The sequence below is a fragment of the Erpetoichthys calabaricus genome, chromosome 9, assembly GCF_900747795.2.
Source record: "Erpetoichthys calabaricus chromosome 9, fErpCal1.3, whole genome shotgun sequence".
NCBI lineage: Eukaryota > Metazoa > Chordata > Cladistia > Polypteriformes > Polypteridae > Erpetoichthys > Erpetoichthys calabaricus.
Window position 1 is genome coordinate 11,417,893 of NC_041402.2, and position 18,466 is coordinate 11,436,358.

Genomic DNA, 18,466 nt, shown 5'->3' on the forward strand with positions numbered 1-18,466 from the left:
AGCAGCTTGTAGGCAGTCATGACGTCGTCGACCTTGTTGCAAAGATTCCTAAAGCAGATTCCATCCAGACTACTGCCTTATCACGTCCACTTGCAACTCATTTTGCACCCTGGTTAAAGGACACTGCGGCCGTAGATCTTATATGCTTTTCCTCCTTTTTAAATAAAAAGAATCGATGTCCTGCAGCGGTGTAGCTGTTCCCTTCCTTCAACATATCCAAAACTTTTACCTTTTCTGCAATCATTTGCATCTTCTGTTGGTGCTTGGACACGGCCCCTGAAGCATTAGCACGTTAATGATGAACTAGTGAGATGAGACTTCCTGGTTAATGCAACACTCCGTCGCTGAGCCAATCAGCAGCACACAGGAACTTAACTGCGTGCTCTGATTGGGTAGCTTCTCAGCCATCCGCCAATAGCATCTCTTGTATGAAATCAACTGGGCAAACCAACTTATGAAGCAAGTAAAAAGACCCATTGTCCGCAGAAACCCACGAAGCAGCGAAAAATCCGCGTTATGTATTTAGATATGCTTACATATAAAATCCGCGAAGTCGTGAATCCGCGAAAAGTGAACCGCGAAGTAGCGAGGGATTACTGTATCAGAAAAGGAGTGGAAAATATCAATACAGAGAATTCACTCAACCTCCATATGCGAAAAGCATACAATTATTCAATGCAAAATTATATATCGAGCACATCTGTCTCGTTTAGAACTGTCCAAAATGTTTCCAGGGTAAGATCCAACCTGTGAACGGCTGCAGTCAAGTCCCAGCCTCACTGGGTCACATGTTTTCAATCCTATTTTTTTTTATAAAAACTGATCTATTTGTATGGAATGATTAAAATTAATAAAATTAAAAAAAAAAAAAAAACTCATTAAAAGGGGGTGGCCCGTGTCACGTATGCGCGTCTGTGGATCACTCTCTGGAATCCATGTGAAGTATGTACTACCACCCTGGAACAAGTGGGGGGCACTGCTACTAAAGATGTCTTCTCTTTTGCCTCAGTCCAGATCTAAAAACTTGAGGAGGTTGCCTAGCGGTCCACATGCTCCGCCCAGACTGGCCACACCCCATAAAATGGAGGCAACCCAAAGAATTACACAAGAAGTCGATTTAGAATCACCGAAAGACAGAGCTCCCGATGAAGCCTTATTTTCAGATCGCAAGATGCTCTAGCAATAGAGGTTCTTTCCATTGTACCTGTGGCAATATTTAAATTTTGTGTATGAACTTATTAAAAGGGGTGGCACAGTGGCGGCACTGCTGCCTCTCAGTAAGGAGACCTGGGTTCGCTTCCCAGGTCCTCCCTGTGTGGAGACTGCATGTTCTCCCCGTGTCTGCGTGGGTTTCCTCCCACAGTCCAAAGACATGCAGGTTAGGTGCATTGGCGATCCTAAATTGTCCCTAGTGTCAGTGGCGTAGGAAAGCGGGTGCGGTGGGTGCGGCCCACACTGGATACCTGCTCTGAGTGGGTGACAACAAATTGTCGGTTTTGTGTATTAATGCGCCTTTTTGTTACATAAAATAACATGTCAAATAATTGACATGGGCTTTAACAATCCCTAATTGCAGCAAATTGCGGGTGAACGATGTGACGCTGTAATGATTTAGTATTATTGTGTGGTGCGTTTGGCTCTGTCTCGTTTCTTTTGAACTGTGCTGGTGCTCAGGTAAACAAACAACCGGTCCTGTGACTCATTGTCTCATCCCTGCCACAAATATATCATCGCCCCAAGTCGTTCTGTGCAACAAGATGATATTTTTAACCAGAACATCATAATAATATAGTCGGCGTAAAACGTTTTAGACAGTGGGGTGGGTAGGTATTGTCCGTTCTAGAACTGACCAGTTTACTTTAGGATTGTTCTACGAGCGAACGGACAATATCTCCCTCCCCATCCCAATATCTTAAGGCCCCTATATATACGAGCCGGGACATACGACGAAATCATATGTGTCACAATTCTGGTTAATTGGCGATTTGGCGTAATCTTGCTGGCGCGCTTTCTACAGATGGTATCCTTACAGAAATTCCACACATAAGAAGATTTCTAAAAGCCGCCAAAGTTCCAAAAGAAGAGTCTCTTGGTTGGACTTCCTTAAGATTCTTAGAGTTTGTGCTTGAATATGAACTTTTCGACTCTGTTCCCAGTCTCACTTTAGCATTAAGATTTTTCTTCACTTTATGTGTTTCTGTTGCATCACGTGAGAGGAGTTTTTCGAAACTCAAACTAATTAAGAATGATCTCAGATCCACTATGAACCAAGCACCACTCTCTAGCTTAGCCATTTTGTCAATTGAAAATAGGCCTAGTGTAGCTGAAGGTATCGATTTTGATGACGCAATTTCAAAATTTGCAGAACAAAAAGTTAGAAAGACGAGATTCTAAGTATCATGTTAAAGTACAGTTTGTTGGATTAGAGCCTAGAGAACGAAACTTGTAGACAATTGAGTTTTCATTAAATTGTATTATAATGATAATAAAGTTATGCACTAGGTACTATCACTATGAAAAAAGATTTCTTACATTGTACATTAAACTGGCTTATTAATAAAAAGGCATTTTACTTTTTTTTTTATTCATAAAAAATTGTTTACAAAATAATTAACATTATGCCCTTTTTACTTAACCAATTGAATAAAAAAATTGCTTTCTCAATAAATTTCATTTTATATTTTGGTGGACATGGGGGTGACAAGTTTAAACTCTGCACCGGGTGCCACCAGACCTTGCTGCGCCACTGCCTAGTGTGTGCTTGGTGTGTGTGTGTGTGTTTGTATGTGTCCTGCAGTGGGTTGCCACCCTGCCCGGGATTGGTTCCTGCCTTGCACCCTGTGCTGGCTGGGATTGGCTCCAGCAGACCCCCGTGACCTTGTGTTAGGATATAGCGGGTTGGACACTGACTGACTTATTAAAAGGGGTGACCCGTATCATGCATGCACATCTGTAGATCACTCTCTGGGCTCACCTGAAGTATGCAAGACCACCCTGGAATGAGAAGGGGGTGCCGTCACTAAAGATGTCTTCTCTTTTACCTCTGTTCCGATCCGAAAACCTGAGGAGGTTGCCTAGCGCTCCACATGCTTCGCCCAGATGCGCCAGGCCCCATAAAATGGACACAACCCAAAGAATTACACCAGAAGTCGACCTAGAATCACTGAAGACGAGCTCCCGAAGAAGTCTTATTTTCAGATGTGGATCACTCTCTGGGCTAATCTGAGGTATGTACTGTCGTTCCGGTCACTTAAATTAAATTGTCAGTGAGTCCATTGGTGTCCTACACAGTCCAAAGGCAATTGGAAACTGGAAGAAGCTCTGATAGGAGGAGATCTGGCAGAGCCAAAGTCACCAGCCAATCAGAAGACAAGTTTCTGAGGGTCACCAGCTTGCGTGATCACAGGCGCCTCACAGCACAACAGCTCAACAGTGCAGGTCGACTAAAGCAAAGTGTCAGTTTGTACTGAGAAGAGGAGACTTGGAGCTGCTGGTTTGACATGGCGAGTGGCAGGACGTAAGTCATTCCTTAAAGCACAAAATAGGGCCTTGAAGTACCGGCTGTGGATTACTGCAGACTGGAAGAAAGTCTTATGGGCAAATAAATGAAAATCTGAAATCTTCAGTTCATCATGCAGGGTGTTATTACACCGTTGAGTTGGTGACACCAACTGTCAAACATGGAGGAGGATGTGTGATGGTCTCGGGTTCTTCTGCTGGAGGCAGAGCTGGCGACTGGCACAGAGTGACTGGTATTCCGAATCGAAAGGGTTACCACACTGTGGCTCTTGTATCAGCACAAGGGGGCTACTTTGATGAATCAAAAATATGAATACAATTTTGTACACTTAATGACTCCTTGACTTATTCTTTTTTTATTTGCCATTGTTAATTTCTTCTATGCCTTGATGTCATGAAACATTGACATTAAACTGTGAGCATTTCCATTAAACCTGAGGTGTTCTAAAAGTTATGACTGGTAGTGTGTATGCATATATATATATATATATATATATATAATTATTTTTTTTTTTTTTTTCTTTTTCATTTAAATTTCATGGTCACTTCACTTATAGCGTGCTGAATAGACTGCTCTGTGAAGGTCATGAAAGCATTTACTTTAGAAATCTAGAGTTGAATTGTAGGCCGTAAAAAAGAGGAATGTATAAACTTTAAAAAAAAAGGTAAATATCAGGCACATTCCTGCATCTGTTACAGACAAATTAACCATTTCAATACAAAAGCATGCACTTCTTTAGAGCATTTATGAAGGAGCATTGTTATTCATTGCGAGTCAGGTCAGCACATATTGCATAAATCACATTTAAAGTATTCAGGTCTCTATGGTTTGAAATGCTAGCAAATTGATGACTTCTTTCACAGCAGATCATTAAATTCTTGTACTGCAAGAGGCTTACTGAGCAGCAAAGGACAATGCGTTCATTAGCAGATACATTGTGCTTGTTACTGCTATTGTGTTTACATGCTCATTTCTGCCGCCTTAAAGCAATTTTTGAGTAATGTCAGCATTGAAGCAAAGCGGATCACTTCTAACTTTAATGTGGTCTTTTATTTCTAAACCTTTAACTAGGTTTCAATTGACAATTTTCAAGAGTAGTATACAGAGTTGTGGCTGAAAACATAGCAGATGTTCCTGAAGGACAGGTGGTCATTGATATGCTCGGTCCAGTATGCTCACATGGCAGCTTGTGGGGAAAAATATTTAAGCCTCATGGCAGATCATTCCACACCTCTGGGACCCTGTAAGTAAAAGTCTGACTGCACATTTTCCAGTTGTTCCAATCTGTCTTATGTTATAGTGCTTGCCTAGCAGTTCTATGTGGTGAACCCCTGCACTTAATCAGGCTCCGTGTCATCTGTGCATGTGAGTAGAAAAAAGCAGATTTATAACATAGATTTGCACAGTGACATATTAAACTTATGTTTATTACAGGCGGTCCTTCCGAATCCACCCTTTCCGGTGATTCTGGGGTGGGACTGGTCTAAAAGTAAAAGCGGTTTAACACCTTCCACTCCTAAACCAACTTTGGGCCTAACTGTGGGCAGAGTCGATCCGTCTCAAGCAGCCTCCACGCCACGTAATCAGCTGACAGTGAGAGAAGATGTGGCGATTTGTCACGGGCGGAAACTTCATCAGCAGTCGCTGTGACGACACAGGAGGAAACCACGCCCCTTGAGGTTGGTCCTGACCCTCTCTCCCAGTTACAGTATCAGTTTAAAGAAACACTGGGAACAAGGGACACCTTCAGGCCCTGTAACTGAAAGCTCGACCTCCCGCTGTTATTTAATGGATCCTTGTGATCAAAAGTAGGCCAACATCAGGAGATCTCAGTGTGCGCTCAGGTTTGTACACTAAGTAGTGACAAGTTCAGATAAATACACATTTATTTATGACAGGGTTTGAGAAAATCAAGTAAATTAAACATTAATTTTAAGATGAAGTGTACAACGTTCTACTTTAATGACAAAATAAACGACAAGATTAAATTTAGAAATGTTGAGAATAAAGTCAACATGTCGTCTTTATTCCCGACATACGCTTTCTTTTTTAATATTTAACATTAGTTATGACAGAGTTTGAGAAAATCAAGTAAATTAAATATTGATTTAAAGTTGAAGTATACGATGTTCTACTTTAATGACAAAATAAACGACGAGATTAAAGTGGAAATGTCGAGAATAAAGTCTATATGTCGTCTTTATTCTCAACATACTTTTTTTTTAATATGTAACATTAGTTATGATCGGGTTTGAGAAAATCAAGTAAATTAAACATTGATTTTAAGATGAAGTGTACGACGTTCTACTTTAATGACAAAATAAACGATGAGATTAAATTTAGAAATGTCGAGAATAAAGTCGACATGTCCTCTTTATTCCCGACATACACTTTCTTTTTTAATATGCAACATTAGTTATGACGGGGTTTGAGAAAATCAAGAAAATTAAACATCGATTTTAAGATGAAGTGACATTCTACTTTAATGACAAAATAAATGAGATTAAATTCGGAAATGTCGAGAATAAAGTCGACATGTCATGTTTATTCTCGATATACACTTTTTTTTCTTTAATATGTAATAATAACATTAGTTATGACAGGATTTGAGAAAATCAAGTAAATTAAATATTGATTTTAAGTTGAAGTATACGACGTTCTACTTTAATGACAAAATAAACGACGAGATTAAAGTGGAAATGTCGAGAATAAAGTCTATATGTCGTCTTTATTCTCAACATACTTTTTTTTTTAATATGTAACATTAGTTATGATCGGGTTTGAGAAAATCAAGAAAATTAAACATTGATTTTAAGTTGAAGTATACGACGTTCTACTTTAATGACAAAATAAATGATGAGATTAAATTTAGAAATGTCGAGAATAAAGTCGACATGTCCTCTTTATTCCCGACATACACTTTCTTTTTTAATATGCAACATTAGTTATGACAGGGTTTGAGAAAATCAAGAAAATTAAACATCGATTTTAAGATGAAGTGACATTCTACTTTAATGACAAAATAAATGAGATTAAATTCGGAAATGTCGAGAATAAAGTCGACATGTCATGTTTATTCTCGATATACACTTTTTTTTCTTTAATATGTAATAATAACATTAGTTATGACAGGATTTGAGAAAATCAAATAAATATTGATTTTAAGTTGAAATATACAACGTTCTACTTTAATGACAAAATAAACAATGAGATTAAAGTGGAAATGTTGAGAATAAAGTCTACATGTCGTCTTTATTCCCGACATTCGCTTTCTTTTTTAATATGCTACATTAGTTATAATAGGGATTGAGAAAATCAAGAAAAATAAACACTGATTTTAAGTTGAAGTATACGACATTCTACTTTAATGACAAAATAAACGACGAGATTAAATTTGGAAATGTCGAGAATAGTGTCGTCTTTATTCCCGACATACACTTTTTTTTTTTAATATGTAACATTAGTTATGACAGAGTTTGAAAAAATCAAGTAAATTAAACATTGATTTTAAGTTGAAGTTTTTATATTTATTTATTTATTTTTTTTGCATTTTATTAAAATCAAATAACATTCCATGCAAACAAGTCAAGTTTTACAAAACTAGGTATCAATCCCCAGCCATGAGAGAGAGCTAGGCCAACAGAGTAAAACTTTAAACTAGTAAAAATACGTAAATAGATAAATTAATAAATAAATAAAAATAAATAGAATAGAAAAAGAGGGGAGAGAAACTACTTCCTCTATTAAAATGCTTATTCTAAAATGTTATTGATTAGATCCTGCCAGGTTTTGAAAAGTTTTGCTCAGATTCTCTAAGTAAGAATTTGATTTTTTCCAATTTCAAATAGCATAGAACATCAGTTACCCACTGACTTCAAAAGAGGTGGGCTAGGATTCTTCCAGTTGAGCAAGACAAGTCTCTGTACTAATAGTGAAGTAAAGGCAATTACAGTCTGTTTGTCCTTCTCCACTTTAAGCCCCTCTGTAAGCCCACCAAATATAGCTGGTAATGGGTTAGGTGGTATTGTGACACCGAGGCTCTCTGATAGGCATTTAAAGATTTTGATCCAGAATGATGTTAATTTAATGGATGCTTGGAATCAAAAGTAGACTGGCATCTTGAGATCTCAGTGTGCGCTCAGGTTTGTACAATAAGTAGTGACAAGTTCAGATAAATCAGCATTCTTTGCTTTATAAGTTGTTAACCTTTATAAGTTTAAAAGGAGGATTTTTGAAATCAGCTCTAAATTTAACTGGGAGCTATTGTAAGGACCTGAGAACTGAGATCTGTCGGCCTCTTTGTCATCTTTAGCCAGCACTTCTCCTCTGGCTGGGTTCATAGTTGTGTTTCTTGTCTATTTTGTGCAGTTTTGTGCCATTTATTTATTTGAATGTTTCATTTGTCTATTACATAAATTGTCCTTTGTGTCTATTTGTAATCGGAAAATGACTTAATTATATCCCATGTGTTTTGTGGGTGGTCCCCCAAGAGGTGGGGCCACCTGCCAATCACCGCCAGGCACTGCCCTCCATCCTATGCAGTGAAGGGCCTAGGAGATCATTTTGAATGTGCTCTTTTTGGAGTGAAGTGTTTACTTGGGTTTTGCTGTGCTTTTTTGCTTTGGTGATTCCCTGGATTGTTTGTGCCTGTGCTCTGATTTACACTTTGCCTTAGGATTCTGTATTGGATTTTAGCTTGCTGTGGATTGCAGTGCCTTCTTAGCCAATTCCATTTGTGCTCTTAGGTGCTTCTTGGATGGCAGAGCCTTTTCTTAAAATTAACCTTTATTTTATAAAGATTCTTCTGAGCCCATTAGTTTCTGGTTGGGGTTTGGATACTAATTCTCCGCTAGAGGGCAATTTCTGAAAGTACTTTGGGATTCCCAAGACATAGATAGATAGATAGATAGATAGATAGATAGATAGATAGATAGATAGATAGATAGATAGATAGATAGATAGATAGATAGATAGATAGATAGATAGATAGATAGATAGATAGATAGATAGATAGATAGATAGATAGATAGATAGATAGATAGATAGATAGATAGATAGATAGATAGATAGATAGATAGATAGATAGATAGATAGATAGATAGATAGATAGATAGATAGATAGATAGATAGATAGATAGATAGATAGATAGATAAATAGATAGATAGATAGATAGATAGATAGATAGATAGATAGATAGATAGTATATAACAGATATAGATAGATACTGTAGATAGATAGATAGATAGACAGATAGACAGACAGACATTATATAATAAACAGACTGAAAGACAGATAGATAGTGAAAGGCACTATATAATAGATAGATAGACAGATAGATAAATAGATAGATAGATATGAAAGGCACTATATAATAGACAGATACAGAGATAGAAAGGCACTATATAATAGACAGACAGATAGATAGATAGATAATGAAAAGCACTATATAATAGATAAATAGATGTGAAAGGCACTATATGATAGATAGATAGATAGATAGATAGATAGATAGATAGATAGATAGATAGATAGATAGATAGATAGATAGATAGATAGATAGATAGATAGATAGATAGATAGATAGATAGATAGATAGATAGATACTTTATTAATCCCAAGGGGAAATTGACATGACACTGTTCAGTCTCAGCTTTTAAATCAGGCTAAAGATTCTAGGACAGGGGTCACCAAGTCCAGTCCTGGAGGACCACTGTGGCTGCAGGTTTTCATTCTAACCATTTTTAATTGAGTGTCCTGTTTGTGTTATTAATTAACGTCTTGTGAATTAATTTAATTGAATTGCTTTTTTAAGATTTGTTCCCCTGAATTTCTTCATCGTTCCTCTGAATTGCTTCATTTCTTTCCTTAAATGACAGAAACAGAAATGAAATGTGAAGTGAGTGAAGTCAACATAAGACCAACTAAGTCAGGGCCTCACTCTACCAACCAATTTCACTCCAACGAGCTGCTTAATGAGGTGACGATTCCTGTCGTTAATTAAACTCGTTCTTTAATTTCATGGCTTGTTGCTGCTCTCGTGAAATTGTTGATTTTCTCTTTTCTAAGAGCACCGTGAAAATGTTTTGGGGTCCTGAGCAGATCGACATTCCTGAGACCTTCATCGTTCTTTATTTTCAGATATTGAAATAATACAGGGTAGGATTCAAAAGTAATGAGCCTTTTTTCAAAAAGACAAATTTATTGAGCAAATCGGTACAACTAATTAATAGTCTCCAAAATAGGCACCTCCTGCATCAATACACTTTTGTAGGCGGCTTTTCCATGACTCGAAGGCGTCCACGTAGGCCTGTTCCGGGATGGCTGCAAGGGCTGCCTTGACATTTGCTTGGATGTCCTCGATCGAGTCGAAGCATTTTCCTTTCAGTGCTGATTTTAAGCACGGAAACAAACAGAAGTCAGAGGGCAACACGTCCGGACTGTAGGGAGGCTGGGGGACCACCGGAACGTTTCCCCCGGGCCAGGTAGGCGCTCACGATGAAGGCGGTGTGGCTGGGCGCGTTATCATGGTGAAGCTTCCAGCTGTCCTTGATGTCCCTTCACTCCGAAGAAGGCAATGAGCATGGTCTTCGTCTTCAACGCGTACTGTTGCTCTAACGAACTTTCCATTCCGCCGTGTAACGCACTACCGCACAGGGGTTCCCGTCAAGGCCGATCCTACCGCTCTGAAAGCTCGGAGCGGTAGGAGCTCCATTGCATTGTGAAGCCAACACCCACCGTCGCCGTCGCTGGCAAGTGGGGCGCGCGGCGAGGTATGTTCGCGTCAGAACAAAATGAGGCTCATTACTTTTGAATCCTACCCTGTAATAATAATACATTTTATTTATATAGTGCCTTTCCCATGCTCAAGGTGCTTCACAGAGTCTTAGAAACAAAAACACAGCAGGGTATATGTAACATTGGATACAAATGTTTACCTGAATAGAACAATGAAACAGATAACAAAGCATTAAATAGAATAAAGGTCAATAAACCAGAGTAAAATACTAAATTCAATACTAAAAGAAAAACCTAACAAATGACCTAATTTGTGATATAACAGACACACAAATTATCCTGAGCACCTGGACAGAGAGGTACACTGAAAGAAAGGGCAGAATGTTAAGTTAAGTTAAAAGCCTTCCTAAATAGATGAGTCTGAAGTTGTTTTTTAAAAGAATGAATGGAGTCAGCTGATCTAATTAATCATTCCAAAGTCTGGGTGCTATGGAGCTGAAGGCCCCGTCACCCATGGAGTATAGATGTAAGTATATATATAGTATAGCTAAGTACAGCTCTAACACCATCCTCAAGTTTGCTGACAATACCACTGTAATAGGTCTGATCAGCAAGGACGATGAGACGGCCTACAAGGGAGGAGGTCAGACTCCTGGCAGAATGGTGTCAGGACAACAACCTCACCCTCAACGTTAGCATAACTAAGGAGATGATTGTGGATTTCCGGAAACAGGCAATAAAGCGCAGCCCCATCTACATCAGAGGTGAGGCTGTGGAGCAGGTCAGCAGCTTTAGGTTCCTCGGAGTCACCCTCACTGATGACCTTAAAAGATCAAGTCACACTGCAGCAGTAGTCAAGAAAGCCCAACAACGCCTCTACTTCCTCAGGAGACTGAGTAAAGCCCGGATGTCTCCCATAACCCTGTGCAGATTCTACAGGTGTACTGTGGAATCCATCCATGATCTCAGTACTATGCATGTCTGAGGCTTCGGAGTACCGTCATGACGCAATCCCAGTACTACGCATGTCTGCTCGAGGCTTCGAAGCCTCAGTTAACCCAGTGCGCATGTTTGAGGCTTCAAAGCCCCATCATGACGCAATCTCAGTACTACGCATGTCTGCTCGAGGCTTCGAAGCCCCGTCACGATGCAATCTCAGTACGCATGTCTGCTCAATGCTTCTAACCAAGCTTGACGATTCCAGTGTGCATGTCTGCTTAGAGCTTCGAATCATTATTCATCAAGCTCCCGTTTTAAGTACATATGGCATCAACAGAGTTCAAAAATTCAACAGAATTCCCATTGAAATGAATGTTTGTGGATGATCCACACATGTTAAATGATTGTGCACGATAGTACATTGTGGAAAAAAATAAAATTATAAATTATACATCATACAAATGCCGACTTGTAGAATGCATAATGCTGCAAAGAAGAGCTTTAGTAATACGGGTGACAACACATCTCTCACTATAATACTCTCATAAATATCCATTCTTCGCCTCATGCAACGTTTTCATGCAACACATATGTCATATAGTATACATCTATATATAATTGTTTTCGTCTTCATTACACACATACATAGATAAAAAACATACATTATATACATCCACCCTGCTGAAAACAGTAGTGGTGCAGCGGTAGGGATGCTGCTGTTAAAAGCAAATGCTTTTTCGACAGCAGGTCCAGATGTGTTTCTCCCGCTGCTTTTTGTTGCCTCAGCACTCAAGAGGATCTTTAATGCCGACCTTGATATGTGCAATGCTCACTTGATCCATGCACTGCTCACCTCGGAGTGTCCCGTGTGTGTCTGTGTGTCGGTGTGCCGGTGACTGATCTGCGCCGTGTCTCTCAGCCTCTCTGATGTGCTCCGGATTGACACCTTTGAATGTTTGGTGCGGCAGAGCAAATTCAACCTGATCTACCACAGTGGGTTTGCTATCACCTTATTCAATGGAGGGGTTCATGGACGTCAAATGGCAATGAATAGAAGATGAATTAATGTAAATACGTGAGCTGCCTTACGCAATTAGTCATCGTATTTTGATGGCGATTCTAAATGGGGATGATTCCCGAACAGATCTCTTATGCGATCCTTCCACAGTATCTCTCAAAATTATTTAGTTCAAATTGGTTATAAAGATTTCACTCCAGATTATTTTTTTAATTATTATTAATTATGATGAGTCTTTAATTCAGATCGAACTCAGGCTAGCACTACGCTCAGAATTTGAAAAGCAACCACCTGAGTTAGTTGAGCCACTGACGGCGTCTTTGCTTCATACCGAACTCATTACTTTGGTACTCCAGAAAATATTGTAAAGTATTAAAAAATGAAATATTTCAATACTTTATCGAATAATAACATCTGTGATTTAAGGATTTCATCTTTTCTTTCTCAAATGTGCTTACCTATATCATGGCAAAGTACAGGGATAAACCTTTATTTTCTGTCTACTCCGTTTTAATTAAGTCAGACCAAAGAAAACATTTAAGGGTATTAAATGTGATCTCAAGAAAAGATGAGGGTTAATAATAATACTAATAACAGGAGTGATTATAATGATACAGTGCAAAAGTAAATACTAATTGAAAGAGTCGGAAATCCAAGAGTGAGGCGTCTTATTTTGTTTAACTCTTGCTATCGTATAGTGCATTCTGCCTGTCGGCGTTAGTTATATTTATATTTTTTAGACATCAGACTTTAGAAGCTGCTGACGAACCCTTCTCTTCGTTATCAGTCTGTAGCGGCGAAAAAATAAAAGCAATATGAGTTGTAACAGACGTCATTGAAGTGGATGATGAGTTTGTGAAACGTTAATGAAAATGGCCAGGATGTGTCACTAGAGAGGTGAGTGTCAAATGCTTCGAAGCTTCGATACGATTTCCGACACAATTGCTTCAAACGTTTTGATGCTTCGTGAGGCTTCACTCTGCCCATCACTAGCTGCAGGTTTTTGTTCTAACCCGGTTGTTTAATTAGAAAGCAATTCTTGCCAATACAGTAATCCCTCGCTACTTCGCGGTTCACTTTTCGCGGATTCACGACTTTGCGGATTTTATATGTAAGCATATCTAAATACATAACGCGGATTTTTCGCTGCTTCGCGGGTTTCTGCGGACAATGGGTCTTTTTACTTCTGGTACTTGCTTCCTCAGTTGGTTTGCCCAGTTGATTTCATACAAGAGATGCTATTGGCAGATGGCTGAGAAGCTACCCAATCAGAGCACGCAGTTAAGTTCCTGTGTGCTGCTGATTGGCTCAGCGACGGAGTGCTGCATTAACCAGGAAGTCTCATCTCACTCATTCTGCATTAACGTGCTACTGCTTCAGGGGCCATGTCCAAGTGCCAACAGAAGATGCAAATGATTGCAGAAAAGGTAAAAGTTTTGGATATGTTGAAGGAAGGGAACAGCTACACCGCTGCAGGACACCATTACAGCATCAATGAGTCCACAATTCTTTTTATTTAAAAAGGAGGAAAAGCATATAAGATCTACGGCCGCAGTGTCCTTTAACCAGGGCACAAAACGAGTTGCAAGTGGACGTGATAAGGCAGTAGTCTGGATGGAATCTGCTTTAGGAATCTTTGCAACAAGGTCGACGACGTCATGACCGCCTACAAGCTGCTACGTGTACTTCGCTATACAGTAAGTGTAAACTTATCTACCGATTTCATATTGCTTAGCAGTTGTCCCTGTTATTAATAGAGTAAAGGGTGGGTTGTAAACAATACAGGGAGGGTTTAAAAACGTCCAAATACACGTTAAATAATTAAATAAATATGGTGTCCCTACTTCGCGGAAATTCAGTTATCGCGGTCGGCCTTGGAACCTATCTCCCGCGATAAGTGAGGGATTACTGTAATTTCATTTCATGGCTTGTTAGTGCATTAACTCTGCTTGTCAGCTCATTCTCATATCCTCGATTTTCTTCCCCTTTCCAAGGATATCATCCAAATGATTTGAAGGCTACAATGGAGGAGTACTTCTCAGTCCTTCACTTTTTTCTCATCACTTTCCTTCCAAGTATTTAATTAAACCCAATAGTGCACGATAAATACACAGAGGTGTAAATGTTAACAAGCTAAATGGAGAACTGCTGCTCTCTTTTGTCATTTGCATGTTATTGCTGATTGGGAGCTATTAAAAACTGAGAATACACCTGTTTGAGATTAAAACAAGTGAGAATGCAGAAAAAACATTATTAACTGTAATGATTATAAGTGTCCATCTATCCATCCATTATCCAACCTGCTATATCCTAACTGCAGGGTTACGGGGGTCTGCTGGAGCCAATCCCAGCCAACACAGGGCACAAGGCAGGAAGCAGACCCCAGGCAGGGGCTAGCCCACCACAGATGGTTATAAGTATTTAACTCACAAAATACCAATGACTGTATTTTGTATTAATCATGCTGCAGAGAACTATATGATTTAATACTTCTATATGATTTGTTCTGCATTTAGGTAGGAAAGGAATTATGTTTATGCACAGAATATGAGACTGATTTAATTCTTCTATGTGAAAGTGCTAACCTCTTGATATTAACAGAACACCCTGTGATATTATAAATCAATGTTATCTTTCTTTACTCCTTGTTAATATTATAAGAAAATTGTCATCTATGAATTAATAAATAAGGATTATTAATCTAATCAAACAAATATAATCTAATGAAGATATTAAAATTATAAGAATGTAATCTCTTTATAACTAATGCAATGAACTTTAAGAGAACTGCTTCAAATGGGTTTGTGTGGGTACTGAGAAGGTTACAGTCTTTAGATAACGTAGGCGCCTGGTACTGCTTTGTTTTTCTGTACTCCTATGTCATAAATTAAGATGTCCCCTAATTTATGGATGACCTCAAATTGAACTGCTATGTTTTTTCTGTTCTCTCTTTGGCTAATGAACAAGCTAGGTGATAAAAGGGTGAACAATTTTTTCTTTTCTCAGTCTGCCCAAAACTCTAATCAGTTAGCTGAGCTTTTGGCAGTCTCACAATCTCTCACCAAGAATAAAAGAATAAAGAAATTGTTTTTATTAAAATTGGTTTTAGACTCCCGTTGTTGATTTCGACTTCAGCGCTCACACAAGCAATAAAGGGTTCAAAATCTTAAAGAGCGAGATCACTAAAGTGAAGCAGAAGTGTCACTTGAGCAATAACGGCTTCTTATTAAGCAATTGAGTGGGAGCAAAAATTACAGCCACGGCCGCCCTCCAGGACCCTGATTGAGGACCCCTGGTTTAGAGTGTACTGAAGGTGAAGTGAAGCATCTTTAAGTATAGAAACAACTGAAGTTTGACAAGAAAAGCTAAGTTTAGAGAATAAAAAATGTTCCAATTTTTTTGGCCTTTTATTCTACGTCTGTAGCAACCCTCTGCGTTGGGTTGGCACCCTGCCCGGGATTGGTTCCTGCCTTGTGCCCTGTGTTGGCTGGGATTGGCTCCAGCAGACCCCCGTGACTCTGTGTTCAGATTCAGCGGGTTGCAAAATGGATGGATGGATGTAGCAACCATTTTCTTTATTCTCGTGTGGACTGTTTGCTAAATCTTTTAAAACGAACTTTTGGACTGAGAGATTTCTTTCGGCACAAGTTTGACCCATGCTTGATCCTGCCTTACCTACCAGCAGCTACAATGGGATTTAATAAAAGTGTATAATTTTTCAAACCAAAAAATGCAAAACTCTTAAATTGATTTTTTGAGAAAAAATGTAACGCTAAGAATGATTCATCAAAAAGACGTTGGTACGGAGTGAATCGTTTCTGTTGCGGAGTCAGCCAGGACAGGGGCGCATTTACCAATTAAGCAAAATAAGCACATGCAAAGGGCATCAAGGGGGAGGGGACACCACACAAATTTTCCATTGCTAGATTTACCAGGGTCCATATGGTGCAGCTGAACCAGGTTCCACAAAAAGGGGATTCCCCCCACATCAACCAAAACAAAATGACATCCAAATATACAGCAAGGCAGGACGCCTTATCTCTGCTAAGCACAGAAGCAGATGAGTTATGTAAGATTCGTTTTCAGGATCTGATCAAAGACTCTGCAATTAGAAAAAGTATGAGAAAACTTTTCGAAGATAAGTAAAGAGGAAGTATTCAAAAATAAAAGTTATTTTCCAACTTACTGTAAGTTTTGTTTCCTTCCGAAAAATAAAATTTTATTTTACGGTTTACGGTTTGTTATTGTTTGTACAGGGTGGCTCAGGGAAACGGGAAATTTTGGAACTACGTGCTGGCGACCCTGGGGCGTTGGCAGTTGTTTGGGACCGATGAGACCTCATTTAGAACCCCTAGCCATGAGTTAGAATGGAGCAGTGGAGTGGTACGCAACGTGTGTTCGCTGTGAAAGCCTTTTATAAGAACGGTGATAGTGTGACTGCCGCGCAAAGGGAATTTCGGCGGCATTACCAATTAAGACATCATGATCGTATCCCATCTGCTCATGTGATTACAACATTGGTGCGTAATTTCAAAGAAACGGGTTCAGTCTTAAAAAATATTAGCCCCCAGGTGAAGCCCCTTCACATACAGGCCAACAATCGCTGGCAGCTATTTGACGATTGTTTGGAAATCACGTCAGTTCACGTAACGGATGACATTCCACGGCCTCACAGATTCCCAAATCTCAATGTGATTTTTTTTCTGTGGGGACATCTCAAATGCCAAGTGTACCGCACATGTCCTGCAACCAAGGAGGATTGAAGAGGAAATCACTGGCATTCCTCTTGACAGGTTACGTCGAGCAATGCAGAATTTCCACAACAGGCTGTTGGAATGTGTACAGAGAAATAGTCAACACCTTCATGATGTTTTCTTCAAAACATAAAATGAATATTGAATGAATATTGATTACCATCATTAATTGCATATTCTGTACAATACATTTCATCATTAATTGTATTTTGTAATGTATTCACTCGTACACTGAACGAACGTCAATTGAAAATTTTCTGCCCTGTATAATGAATTATATACACACAGGTCAAATCCCATTATAGTGAATACTGAAGTAACGAAATTTTCAGAAAAACAACTTTTTGTTGGCCCATACAAACAACACCATGTTTAAAAGATTTCATTTTATTCATAAAACGCCTTTCTTTCTTTCTTTCTCCTTCACAAGTGGCTGTATCAAATAGCAAAGAGTAACAGCACATTGATACCCTGGGCCATTGTTATTATTATTAATTAGGCCTTCATTTATAAAGGAAACATATCAAAAAAGTTATGGATAAGTGAGGGCGGCACGGTGGCGCAGTGGGTAGCGCTGCTGCCTCGCAGCTAGGAGACCTGTGGACCTGGGGTCGCTTCCCGGGTCCTCCCTGTGTGGAGTTTGCATGTTCTCCCCGTGTCTGCGTGGGTTTCCTCCCAGAGTCCAAAGACATGCAGGTTAGGTGGATTGGTGATTCTAAATTGGCCCTAGTGTGTGCTGGGTGTGTTTGTGTGTGTCCTGCGATGGGTTGGCACCCTGCCCAGGATTGGTTCCTGCCTTGTGCCCTGTGTTGGCTGGGATTGGCTCCAGCAGACCCCCGTGACCCTGTGTTTGGATTCAGCGGGTTGGATAATGGATGGATAAGTGATGTGAGCTTCTTTATTTATTATGTTCAAATTAAAGGTGTAATCATAAATACCAATATAGTGGGTTCAGGGAGATTGGGTGCCCAAGAGGATTCTGCTTAGGGCCCCAGTTTGGCTTGGAGCAGCATTGTAGGTATGTGATTACCAAGTTAAAAATGTGTAAAAATATAACTTTACATATCTGAGGTTCCGTATTTATTAATTTTGTAATTCAGGGCGCTTTCCATACCTGACTGATCTCCATCCATCTGTGTACATGCTTCTCTTCAAAGATCTCACCGGCCACTTCAATGAAGCTTTGCCCAAGACCGTCCACCGTCTCCATGGTTTCATTCTCGTCAAAATCCATATCAGATACGTAACTTAGGAACTGTACCAACGTGAGCAAATCTGACGGGGCCAAACTTCCATTGACTTTCTCAAGGGCTTGCTTTGTATATTGAAGGACTTGCTGTGCTTCTAATGTGGTTAAGTTCTTTGGAGAAGTTGAGGAGAATCCGTTGGCGATCTGAAAGAAAGGAATATTCTTTAGAAATAATTCAGCAATTCAAATTAAATTTGATTTATACAGGGCAAACCCAAAGAAAAAGCTTTAACAAGTCAGTCTAAGGGAA

General features: G+C 39.3%; 1 protein-coding gene across 1 annotated transcript in view; it reads right to left on the reverse strand.

Annotated features, from left to right (window-relative positions):
- The window catches only part of adgrd2 (adhesion G protein-coupled receptor D2), a 324,978-nt gene that overhangs the window by 261,170 nt on the left and 45,342 nt on the right, over positions 1–18,466 (reverse strand). The window contains exon 4 of the mRNA XM_051931976.1: positions 18,082–18,360. Coding sequence (XP_051787936.1) covers positions 18,082–18,360 — 279 coding nt within the window. The remainder of the gene's footprint in view (positions 1–18,081; positions 18,361–18,466) is intronic.